Below are 12,648 nucleotides of genomic sequence, written 5' to 3'. Positions count from 1 at the left end.
AGATGTACATAAACCAAGAGAGTTACCAAGACTTAACTGGACACAATGTATGAGGAATTTTCAAGAAATCTTGTGGTAAGACTCCAAATTCCTGACTTTTAGCAGAGCATGTGTACAGTCCACAAACTGAATTAGCCAGGAATGCCTGTATTTGTGTAATAAAAAATTGCTGTATCACATAAACCAAATCCATTATATTCCTTCCAACTTTTTAATATATATTAAAATGTATTTATATATATATATTTATAAAATATACATATTTATATATATAAATCCAATTTTAAATGAAAGACATTAACAGAATTAACTTTACTACCACCATTAAAATTACCCTGTCACACAAGGTACTGGAGGTTTGTGGTGTTTTTTGCCAAGTAATGGCAGCAATACTTTCCAATAAGAAAGCCTTTGTGTCAGGCCATAAATTGCTCCATGTATCCATTCTATTACAAGCTCCTTGCATTAATGTCCTACAGTTTGGAACTTCATCTCACACAGCCATCACTGCAGCTCCAGTGAACGTCATTGCTGCACTGTATTCCTCTGGAGATGGCATAGAAATGTGTTTTAAAAGGCTGGATTTCTGTAATCAAACTAATTTGGAGTGGGAGAAAAAGAAAAATTTCCCAGTTGCAGCTTGCACCTCTCGCTATGTGCCAGCTCTTTCACTTAATTGCATCTCCTTCCATTTGCTGCTGAACCAAAAAACATACATTGTACTGGGTGCAGAAAAGTAAAAACGTTAATTCAGTTTGAGAAATAGGAACTTGGGAAAAAGAAAAGTCATGTCCTGACAATTAATGAACAGGAATAATTGCTGGCGTGGGCTGATAAACTGAACTGAAATTGCTATTGACTAACCAAATCTCTTTTTTCTCTGAGCTTTTAATAAGGCACACCAAGTATCTAAAGAGAATTCTGTACTTATAATATAGTTGTATTTTTGTGCAGCTTTTGACAAGGCACTGCAAAGAATAATCATTAGGATATTGGGGATATTGTGCCAGGATAAAAATACTAGAGCAAATAAACTGGGGGCAGGGATGCTGGACATATTATTGGTGATTTATGAACAGATCACTTCAAATTCCGAGGTTAGAAATAGACAATTACAAAACAGACAGTAAAAATATACACCAGATGACCTTGAGAAAAATGCACCATAATGGAAGGAGGATATGAAGCTATCAGAGAGCATCCAAAGGAGGGCTATGAAGATGGTGATGGTGAAGGGTCTGGAAGGGAAGCTTTGTGAAGGGACTGGCGTTGTTCAGCCTGGAGAAGACTGAGGGGCAGGCACTGATCTCTGCTCTGTGGTGACAGTGACAAGACCCAAGGGAATGGCCTGGAGTTGTGTCAGGGGAGGTTTACGTTGGATATTAGGAAAATGTTCTTCCCCCAGAGGGTGGTTGGGCACTGGAACAGGGCTTGTTTGTGCAGTGACACCCCTTTCTTAGTTGTCATCAACTGCATACCCATTTTCAAAATTTATAGGCTGAGTTCAGCGCTGGACACCACAGAGGACATTGTAAAGACTGCAGCAGAAAACAAATCCTCTCTCTTCTGTCACAATTTTTGTCACAGAGCTCTGGCAAATTAGGTACTCACTGAGAACTTGCTGATGGGCTGATCTAGCTGTAATATCATGACCAACTGAACAGAAAAGACTAGAACAGCCTGAGACTGCAGTGAATCTGTTCTCAAATAATTTCTTGATTTTTCTGAAAAGGCTTGTAATGAAAGTGCAATCTGAAGGGTAATTAGGCCAAATTCAAGATTATCCAGTAATGCCTTGAAGATGCCTTTCCAAACAAATCTTGGAGACACAGGAACACTTCAGAGCAAATCCCGCAATATCACTAATCTTTCTTTGCACCTGGACAGACTGATTGGCATGCACTACTAACTGTTCAGTGCAAGATACTCAGATGACATAAAATAAATCCCTTTATGAAAATTCCCCTCAGCCTTTTTATTCAGCACTAAGAAATTCCTTGTTCTACACCATGACCATTTCCATAGGCTACTCAAACAAACAGCCTCTTGTGCCTGCAAGACACACACCCTCCTCAGCACTACTCCCTGCATCACAACAGCTCTAGTTTGGGATTGAGATGACTGCAGGGTCAAAAGATTTGTGGTAGAGCTGCTCAATTGACCTTTCCATGGGCAGGAGGCCATTGCTGCCATCTGGAGTGGTGTTAAGTGATGGATCTGCAAGACACCCATTTAAAAAGGTTAAGGCCAATGAAAGACATGGAAAGAAATCTTGTTTCTGCAGCTGTTTCCCCCTTCATTCTTCCCACTAAAGGACAAACAAAAATAGCAGAAAGAGGTGATGCTGGGGGTCTCTGCCTGCCTTCCACCCAAGAAACACATTCTTTACTGTCAGGCAACAGTGACTTCAGATGCTGATTTCAGATGGAGAAGTAGATTCACTGCAGATTTCAGATTCATCATCTTCATGCTGCTTCCTACTACACTTGGATGTAATTTGACAAAAACACCATACTGTCACTGCAAACTCCTGCCAGCTGGAATCCTGCAGTGCTACACGAGGAGGTTTGCAAACACTGATAAGGAGAGGCAGACACAGACAGCAGCAATAGGTTCAACAGGCGTGGGAATTATCTCTTTTATTTTTGTGAATGAACTGGTGGAGGAGGATCCCAAAGCACATTCTTTTCCTCTGATTTTTTTACTTTATTTTTAGTCCTGCTGTTCATATTTTGGTTAGCCACCAGGCCATTAGCAAGGTGTGGGCAAGCACATTTTGTACATCTAAGGTGGAGTTCTCCTACCAGAGAGATTTGTTTTATCCAGCACATTCTTTTTGTGGACTCCTTAGGTAGACTGTGAATGGATCCCACTCTCCTACCAAAGGTTCAGACATTAAATTGCATGGTAAGAGATACTTGAAGAAACAGAACAGGAAACAGCTCCCTGAAGGAGGAGCCACATTATATGAAGATTAGACCAAGGCCACACACAGGAAGAATGAAGCTAGTAGAGAGTGGATGTCTCACCACTTGCTTCGGAACAAGCAAATGTCTTAGAGAGGAGCACTATGAAAAATGTTTCCTTCAGCAGACACCAGGTGCAGGAGCCCAGGGCTTGCTCCTGCCCTGGCACCTCAGCTATGCCAAAAGAGCTGTCTGTGGGGCTAAGTTTGGGAACTGGATCAGGAAATTGGCTCACAAAATAAACCCTCACCTTCTTTTTTTCCATTTTTGCCAAGTCATTTATAACCTGGATGGCTTCTCAGAGCAGTTTACCACATGGCCTCACAAAATGACTTTCCTTGGAGCATTGAAGTGGGCACAAAATAGTGCAGGTGGAAGGACCAGCTGGCAGCAGTAAGGCCAGAGCAAGCATTTCTCAATCTGGCTTCTCTACTGAAACCAGCAGATTTCAGTACCCCAGAGGACAGGTGACGATATTCTCAAATTAAAACACTTCTCAAATTTAAACACCAGCTTGCTGTGGATTTATTTGGTTGTTGCATGAATGGGCAGAGGCACAATGTTATTTCCATTAACTACAGTGAGAACAAAACAGCAGAGTTTTTTTAAAAAACTTATCTTTTCATTTTTGTTAAATGCTCAGAGTTGTGTTGATGGTTTCTCACAGGTAGTGTGGTGCTCACCCCTGTGAGCCAGGGGCTGTATCCTGCCAGAAAAATGAGAGTAACCACAGTGAAGATGGATGGAAAAAGAGTTTTCCTCCAGTGTAACCCTGAGCAGTAGCACTCACCATCCAAAAAAACCTCATAAAATACACAATTTGTAAGGTACACAGATTTGTAAAATATATACATTTTTTTCTAGATTTAGGCCAGACTTTACTAAATACATGACCATAAACTCCAGTGTACAATTCTGCAAAACAGTATTAAATTTTGAGAATTTAGCCAACAGTTATTTTCTGCTGTAACTCATTTTCTTTTCCTCTCCCCTTAGAGAAGATGGAGACAGAATTACCATGTTGAATAGCTATAAAGAAACATGGGAATTTAGGGAAAAAAACCCAACAAATTACTTAAGTGTTAAAAATAAGGGGAGTATGAAAGATAACACTCTTGGCTGTATTGGCTAGCAACCTGCAAAATGAAGTCAGAAAAAAAAATGTTGCTCTATTCTGATATTGTGGGACAGATCAACTTCTTTGGATGCTTCCAATAAGCACTGTTCTTGAAGACTGTCATGGATTTCTCCCTTCAGCTTATTAATGTCATTGCTAGCTGTGCCATCCTTGCTGGAGATTTCCATGCAAATCCTCTTCTGAGAGGTAAAACGTGAGTGGACCCCACAGTGGGGAGAAGGGGAAAGGTCGTGGCCAGATTGGAAGAGTTCTGCAGGTCAAGAAAACCATTTACTGCTGGTTTTGGGAGCGACTGCACCCACAGATCAGGAAGCAGCCCTCCAGCTTTTGTTTTGCCACAGGGGAGAGACTTTCCATTTTCCAGATTGTGCTCCAGCACCTCCTCAATCCCACACATCCAGCTGGCAAGAGGTGCTTTGCATTCCCAAGACAGCAAAGTTAAATCACCATGCAAGGAATTCTACTCAGCCCAAACTACTCCATATGCTTAAAATTTACAAAGGATGACAGAAGGAGAAGAGACGTTTGTTTTGTTTTTAAATGAACCACAGCAGAGGTTTCAGTATCTCAGTTCTGTCTCCTGCTCTATGGATAATTGTTCCAGATGTTAAGGGAACTGGAGCTGGGAGGTGTCATGGATGAATTAGCATGAACAAATACGAGTCCTGAACAAAGGCTTGAAAAATTTCAGGTAGTTCAGCACAGCAGTATTTTTTTAGCTATGATAAGTCACCCCACTGCTGCCAAGCCACCGGATGATGAACTAGTCTGGCTTCTCCTGGGGCTCATATTATCTATCAGCACAGACCTTCTTGGCATGTTTCAAACATTATGCTCATCATATATAATTTTTTTCTCCTCTGTACATATTACTATGCAGCTGAACACTCTACTGCATATAGCAATTTCAGAAGAATGGACATTTTATGTCCCAAGACTAATGTCCAGCTCCTCACATTAACCTTGCCTCACCAACTCCAGCCTGTTTTCCATACAACACGAGCAACTGAAGTGGAACTTCCACTTGCATCCCTTCAGCCTAAAGAAGCTAAAAATACCTGCCTGGTATGTGTTCAGTCAGCCATGGATAATGCTGTATCCCTTATCTAAAATGACTAAATATGCTTTTCAAGGAAAAGTGACCATCATTTTTTGGATATAAATAGAAAGAGTGAATAGTAAAAGACAACAATTTAATTAAAAGAATATTTTAGAGAGCTATTAGTAACTTTGTATGTCTCTTGTTTTTCTCAAGTGTACCTTTGTATATATATGTATATATATAATTAAAGATTCATTTTATTATTTCAAACTATACTTTTGTTTTTAATACATTTCCATACATTTTAACGTGAAATTAACTTTAACTTGAAGCTTTTTTTCTTTCCCCAGAAACCTGACCACTCTCCCTCTGTTATCTGTCCCTGTTTGTTTATACACAAAAAAAATATTCTCTCATCTGGAGATTTAATCTGGGGAAGAAACAAGACATCAAATACTCTAAAAATTTAAAAAAAAAAAAAAAAAAACAACCTCTAAGACTTAAAGGCAGAAAATAAGGCCATTCCTAATATAAAAATGCCTTAAGCAAGTAAACACTTGATACTGAGTCTCTGAGTACATTATACTCCCCACACAAACAGTGCAAATCCACCTCTAGGCAAGGTTTTCCAGTCTTTTAATAAGATTTGCAATTTCTTGACAGCTCAATTTTTTTTCCCTAAGACAGTGGGTGAATCAGGGTAAAGTATTTTTGCTTCCTCTCAAGTCAAAAATTTGCATGTACTTGTAGGCACCAAATGGGATCCTCCTTCATCTTCTCCCTTTGCTGTGTTGAGACAGATGAAAGGATTACATTTCTGTCAAAAACTATTTGTTCACTACACATCACTACACACACAAGTGTAACTATTGTGTCAAATACCAGCACATGCATCTGCATGGTTCAAACTTTCGCAATTTACTATGAAAAAGTCAGCAAATTATCAGAATCATCAATCATTGCAAATATTTATCACCATCTTTTTGAAAAATTTAAAATGCCAACTGGTCAACTGGCCCCATACACACGCTGCACAATGACTTCTAACACATCTTAAAATGCTTTTTGGAGCTTTACAACTGTGTTATACAATCAGCCTGTGTGGCCATCCCTCAGCATTTCTGTATTTTCATGACTGTATTTTCATGACAAAGGCTTATTTAACAAGCTGCCACTACTCAGTGACTTGCAGGAGCAGTCAGAAACGCCACAGCCACACAGACCTGACCTTGGGTGAGGATGGTTCAGTCAGTCCCACTCTCTGTCCATCACAGGCTCTGCCCAGCCATTCAGAGTCCACAGCACATCTGCAGCCCCGGCTGCACTTCTTTTAGGCAGGTTGAAATTACTCTAATTTTTCAAGCTGATTATTTTGCATTAGCAGCTGAAAAGATTTCATTAGGAGTACAAAGAGAAAATTGAGGTCTCTTTGTTTAGAGCTGTGCACAAACATAAACTCCTATTGTTAGGTAAAAGTGAGACCCCAGCAGCCTCAGTCTAGTCTATCTCAAAGCAATGTTAGGAACTGAAATTAACACAGAAACCCCTTGTTGCTGCTGTCTTTTGAGTAATAATCTACTTTCTTATTCCCTCCCAGTCCTGTCCCACTCGCCTTCCCTCCCAGTTTACCATGCAGGTGGAAAGTCCCTCTCCAACAATCTTCTGAGAGGTTCAAGGTTCTCTCAAGTGCACCTGAGCTGGGTTCATCTGGAAAAGTACTTCTGGAAAGGTCCGATAAAGCCTTTCCCCAGAAATTCATACTGCCAGGTGGGGGGACCCACCTTGCTTGGACTTTTTTTGGATTACAAGTCTTTTTCAGAGCCTCACCTTGTGCAAGGTATTCACCAGAGTTGTGCATCTACTTGTGCTGACATCCACCTAAGGAGCAAATGCTCTTTACACAGCGTTGAACAAGCCACTCCAGAGGGGTTGTCAATTTTTTTATGTCTTGGGTTGGTTTTTTTAATTCATTCACCCTTTATCTACCTTTCTTAAAAGAACAAAGTCGGGGGGAAAAAGCATGCTTCCACAAGCTTCATTTGAAGTATGGTTCGAGAACAGTAATTGTTGTTTCAGATATGCAATTTAGGACAATCTTTGGGTACTACAAAGACCAAATGCATTCTTTCATCTTTGAATTTGTTTTTTGTTTAATGTTCAGGTTTTTTCAGCCTTTGATCTGTAACAAAAATAAGGGCTACCCAGTAAGAACATTTCTTATTGTTACTCTGTAAAGACTTTTGATTGATTCATCCTTCTTCTGACTCATACTATTAACACAATAGCAGGGTTTGAAAAAGAAAAAGACTCATCTTAAATTTAAGAGACGCACTTTATCTTTCCACACAATCCTTATGCCATTTGACTATACTTTTCAACAAAATAAAGAAAAAGAGTCTTAAACTTTTTTTTTTTTTGCTAAGGCAGTAGATAATTAGCAAAGATCTTCTGATACTGGTTTTGGTCTCAGCATATACTGGACAAGACAGTTCAAGACTATCTGTAAATATCAAAGAAATTACCACCTGTGCTGACCAAAGTTGTTTTCCCATCTTTTCTACAATTAAGAAGGAGCTAAAAATGTAGACTTACTGTTTTCTTTCCAGAGAATTACTGAGAATTAGTCTGAGAATCATCAGTTCTTTTTAATACCTGGACAACTATCTCCATTTAGCAGAAGGAAAATGTTAAAAGGAAAATAAAATAACTGAATAGATTTCAAAAGGCCATTTAATCCCGTATTGTAGAAACTGTTTATGTTTCTAAAGTTTAGGACAGACAATTTCATTCTCCAGATACAAATAATTAATGGTGTTTGTCTCAGCTTTTAGCTCCCTCTTCAAGGTAAGCAGATATAAAAGGAAGTCAGGAATTAAATACTCAAAACAGAGGCATGATTCTCTCAAATTCTATGAGTGCTAGGCAGACAAAACAAACAAACAAACAAAACCACCCCAAACCATCACTGCTACTGAGGCATAAGCAGAGATCAACATTTTCTGGTTTGCAGACAGGGATATGAATTATTCCAGTGGCAACCAAATGCAAATGTCCAGTATCCAGATAAAACTGGCTGGGATTTTCTCATGCTCCTTCTTTATACTTTCAAAATTCTTTCTTAGAAGCTCATGGAGGCCCCAGGAACTGAGCACACAGACTGACACACTGATTCCCAAAAGCTGATTTTATGATGGGTGCAGTATATGAATCTTAAATTCCTCTGCCTACCAAAGTTTTCCTGTTGGTCAGAATGAGGTACCTCTGCAGAGGAGAAATCACCTTGTCCTTCTGGATTCTCTATGGTCTGAGAAGGACTGTAACTCTCTACTTGCCAGTTCTGCTCCCTTTACTTATTGCCACATTCTGCATAACTAAAAGGTGGGGCAGGAAGGGCAAGATAAAATTAAACTTTACAGGTAAGAGATGTCTCTAAGGAAACAAAACCCACATACAATAAAAGTGAAGTTGAAAGTCATAGTGGTAGTAATAAAAACTATGACAAATCTTAGTCAACATTAGAAACATCTAGAAACTTAGAAACTTCTTTTTTTTGTGTTTTAAAATAACTTATCTGACTCCCATTGGCAACTCCCCAAGTTAATGTACACCCAACTGCTCTTACTCTCTGAAATGCTGAACAATCCTGAACCACCTCCTGATACTGAAAGCTCAGAATATACAGCTGTGGAATAACTTAAGACTATTCTAAAAATAATTCAGAGCTACCTACAGAACTTTTTAAAGAGATAGTAAGATCATGCAAGTAGAAACTATTTAAACTCTTAACAAGGCAGAATTCAAAGCAGAGCTGAGGGCAGTTCACTCTCTGGCAAACCCAGGTGCACATTTCCTCTATGACCTATTAGCTAATCCAGGCTGTCTAATTACTTAAATGTATTTTAACCTGAAATGATGTAAAGAGTTCTAATATTTCTCACTTAGCTCTATTATTTCCATTATTATAACTGCTCTAATATATGATCTCTGTTTTGCTGTTTTTGCCATATAGAAAGCATTTACAACACGCTCCACAGAGGAAGCCCTCCCACATACCTACATTTTAAATACTTTAGCTTTTACTCTAGTGGAAGCCTGACAAAATGCAACCAACTGATTCAAAAAAGATCTTAAAGAATTCTGTTCTGTGCAGATTGCTGTTGATACTAATGTCACAGATTTGCACTAAAGGTCAGGTCATGCAAACACGAGTGATGTTTTTTGGATAAGTCTGCAAAGACTTGGTGAAACCATGCCAGGTTTTCAATTTGGATGCTGCTGTCCAAATGCAGATTCCTGAACTGTTGTGTCAGGATTTCAGCCCATCAAACCTCACAAGCACAAAGACACACATATCTGCATACACCCTGCCTTGCAAACTCAATACTGATGAGCTTCAAAGGGAGCCTCACTTAACTGGTTCAGAAAACTAAAGTAAAAAAAGGAGAATGGGAAATAAAAGCATGCCAGACTTGCACCCATCCTCAAGAACAGATACAGGTTATCATTTTCATGGCTATATAAAAATAATATAAGAGAAAGACTCAGGTTTGTAATTATTTTCATAAAGAAAAGCAAAGTTTCATTTTGGGGCACCTTATCCCATCTGATGCTCTAGCAAAACAAGGGTTTAGGCAACTTTCCAACAGGCACAATTTCACTAAAGGCTGCCTACATAGGATTTGCAAGTGCAGCCAGTAGTGGCAGGAGTTTGGCTGGTCCCCAAGTAAATTTCTTTTCCTCCCACTCCAGAAACTTCTTGTTACACTATACACTGAGGAATATTACACAGTGCAAGTGCAACAGCCTCCTGAATAAAACCCAGCTATACCATCAACAGAGTTTTTTTAACTCCAGTAGTATTTTATACCATCGTAGCCAAGGAACTAAACACACTTTCCAGGAACCCATACGTCAAGTTACACAGCTCACATGTCACAGAAAGGTTAAGCTACAGACAAGTGAAGAAAACCTTTGACAGAGAATTAGAATGGAGAGAGAACAGCTTAAGAGACTGGAGATTTCTGGAATAAGTAAAACTGTGTTCTCTTCTGCTACACAGAAACTGAAGGGAGAAGTACAATTTCGAGATCATTTTGATAGGAAAGGAAGGACAGGTGGCCTGCAGTTCATGATCATCACCTTTTTGGCCTGGAGCTCTACATACTGGTATTTTTCCACAATACTGGTATTACACACCTCCATCACCCTTCACCATCCATTAATTTTCAAGAGACTTGGTTACATTATAACTGGATGGTGATATGGGGGTGTGAAGGGGCTTGTTGCAGGCCTCATCTCACGTGCATCATTTATCAGAGTACATCGTCGCTCCTGTCTAGTCAAATGAGTTACACCATGTGTAAGCACACACCAAGATAGCCAATGTCACACACAGCGCGTACTGGTGATGAGGTTCTTAGAGAGCTCCATACAGACACGCCTGTGTAAAGGCACAAAGAGCTCCTGATGGGCAGGCCCCAAATGAGCCTTTTGGGATACAGACCCTCCACAAGAGCCAACAGTGCGACGTGCAAAGGTCCGCTCTATGTCTTCCCACCGCCGGCGAGATCCAAGCAAACAACATGACAGCCACGAAGGCCAAGATCCAATTACACCCTCGAGCCCCGGACCATGTCAGACAGCTTCTCTGGCCCTGCCTTGCACACGCATTAAGCGGCCCCTACACCCCACCACAGCTTCCCCAGACCATCCGGGCTGGGGGATCACCCAGCCCCACCGCCCCCAGGGGCAGGCGGGGCTGAGCTGGGTGCCAGCACAAGGACACCGCTGCCCCGGGTCCCCGGAACGGGACACGGCGATGACCCTTCCTTAAAGGGCAGGAGCCCCGGCTGGATGCGCCTGCTGGCGGCAGCGGAGCCGCCCTCACCCCGCAGGCAGCGCGGAGCCGAGCAAACCCAGCAGCAGCACCCGCCGCTCCCCCGGCCCCGCCACAGCCCGCCGTGCCACAGCCCCAGGAGGAGCTGCGTTAACGGGAGCGGCGCGGAGCCGGCGGGAGGCGCAGCCGCAGCGGCCGCGGGGTGCGCGGAGCCCCGGGACGGGCACTGCCGCCGGCACCGGGGCGGGCGGGGAGGGCGCCCTTGCGGGCATCTCCCCCCCGTGCCCTTACCTTACCCCGGCTTGGCAGGAGCCGCTTGGGCGCCGGAGCTCGCCGGGCAGCGCTGCCGTCACACCGCCCGCCGGGCTCCCCGCGCCGCCCCGCAGGGAACAGCGGCGGAGGGAGAGAGAAGGAGGAGAAGGAGAAGGAGGAGGAGGAGCAGGTCCGCGCCCGCTCACCTGCAGGGGGAAGGTGGCCGCCTTGTTGCCCACGTAGCCGCGGACGACGTGGCTCTGGATGGAGAGCACCCGGCACTCCGGCTCCATGGCTGCGCCGCGCGCGCCTGCCCGCGCCGGGCCGAGCTGGCGGCGCCGGGATCAGGAGCGGGGGGCGGAGCGCGGCGGCGTGACGCGCTCGCCCTGCCCGCCTGTCACACACCCCCCGCGGCAGGGAGGCAGGCGGGGAGGCCGGCTCCGAACGGCCGGCTCCGAACGGCCGCCTTGCGGGCGCGCCCGCTGCCCGGCGCTGTGTGCGGCCCAGGGGGGACGCGGCTCCCACCCACCCGCGGGCAGCCCCAGCGCGGCCCCTCCGCCCCCGCACAGCCACCGGCGTCACGCGGTCACGCCCCCCGCGGCCGCCCCGCCCGGCGGGGCCAACGGAACCGAGAGCGGAGCGCCCCGCCCAGCCCGGCCCGGCCCGCTCCGCTCCGCTCCGCTCCGCTCCGCCACGGGGCTCGGCCGCGGCGGGAGCGCCGTGCGCCGCGCCCCGGCGCTGCGGGCGTCGCGGGGTGGGGCAGGCGGGAAGGGGCCGCGGTGGGTCACCAGGTCCAGCCTCCCTGATCAAGCAGGGCCAGCCCAGAGCACGTGGCACAGGGTTGTTGCCGTGTGGCTCTGGAATATGTCCAGTGAAGGACGTGCCGTGCTCTCTCGGGGATGTCTGTCCCAGTGCTTGGTCACTGCACAGTGAAGTTCTTCCTCATGCTCAGGTGGGAGTTGTGACCATCTGTTTCTTCCCCTCGCTTCCTGTCCTGTTGCTGGGCACCATCAAGCAGAGCCTGGTCCATGCTCTGACAGCCCCCTTTTAGATATTTATACCCATTAATGAGGTCCCTCTCAGTTGTCTCTTCTTGAATCTGAACAGGCCTCAGCCTTTCCTCATAAGAGAGATGGTCCAGGCTTCCACTTGTCCTCATTGCCCTCTACTGGACCTGCTTCAGGAGCTCCATGCCTTTCCTGTCCCGAGGAGCCCAGAACTAGACACAGTAAAGAAGCATTTTCTACCTGAAAAGAGACTGTAGTGAGATGGGGTCCAGTCTCATCTCCCCATGCCTACAGTGAGAGGACTAGAGAAAATGGCCTTAAGCTGAGGCAGAGGTGATTGAGATTTTTTTGCAGTTTTAGGGTGCTCATACATTGGAATATGTTGCCCAGGGAAGTGGTGGAGTTAC

General features: G+C 44.2%; 1 protein-coding gene across 1 annotated transcript in view; it reads right to left on the bottom strand.

Annotated features, from left to right (window-relative positions):
• The window catches only part of PDXK (pyridoxal kinase), a 46,002-nt gene extending 34,328 nt beyond the window's left edge, over positions 1–11,674 (bottom strand). Inside the window, exon 1 of the mRNA XM_068179668.1 lies at positions 11,441–11,674. Within this exon, the coding sequence (XP_068035769.1) occupies positions 11,441–11,527 (87 nt within the window). The 5' untranslated portion in view covers positions 11,528–11,674. The remainder of the gene's footprint in view (positions 1–11,440) is intronic.
• Positions 11,675–12,648: the final 974 nt, after the last annotated feature.

Source organism: Anomalospiza imberbis, chromosome 2 (assembly GCF_031753505.1).
Source record: "Anomalospiza imberbis isolate Cuckoo-Finch-1a 21T00152 chromosome 2, ASM3175350v1, whole genome shotgun sequence".
Classification (NCBI taxonomy): Eukaryota; Metazoa; Chordata; class Aves; order Passeriformes; family Viduidae; genus Anomalospiza; species Anomalospiza imberbis.
The sequence above is the reverse complement of the archived record's forward strand: the minus strand, read 5'-3'. Positions and strand labels throughout refer to the sequence as shown.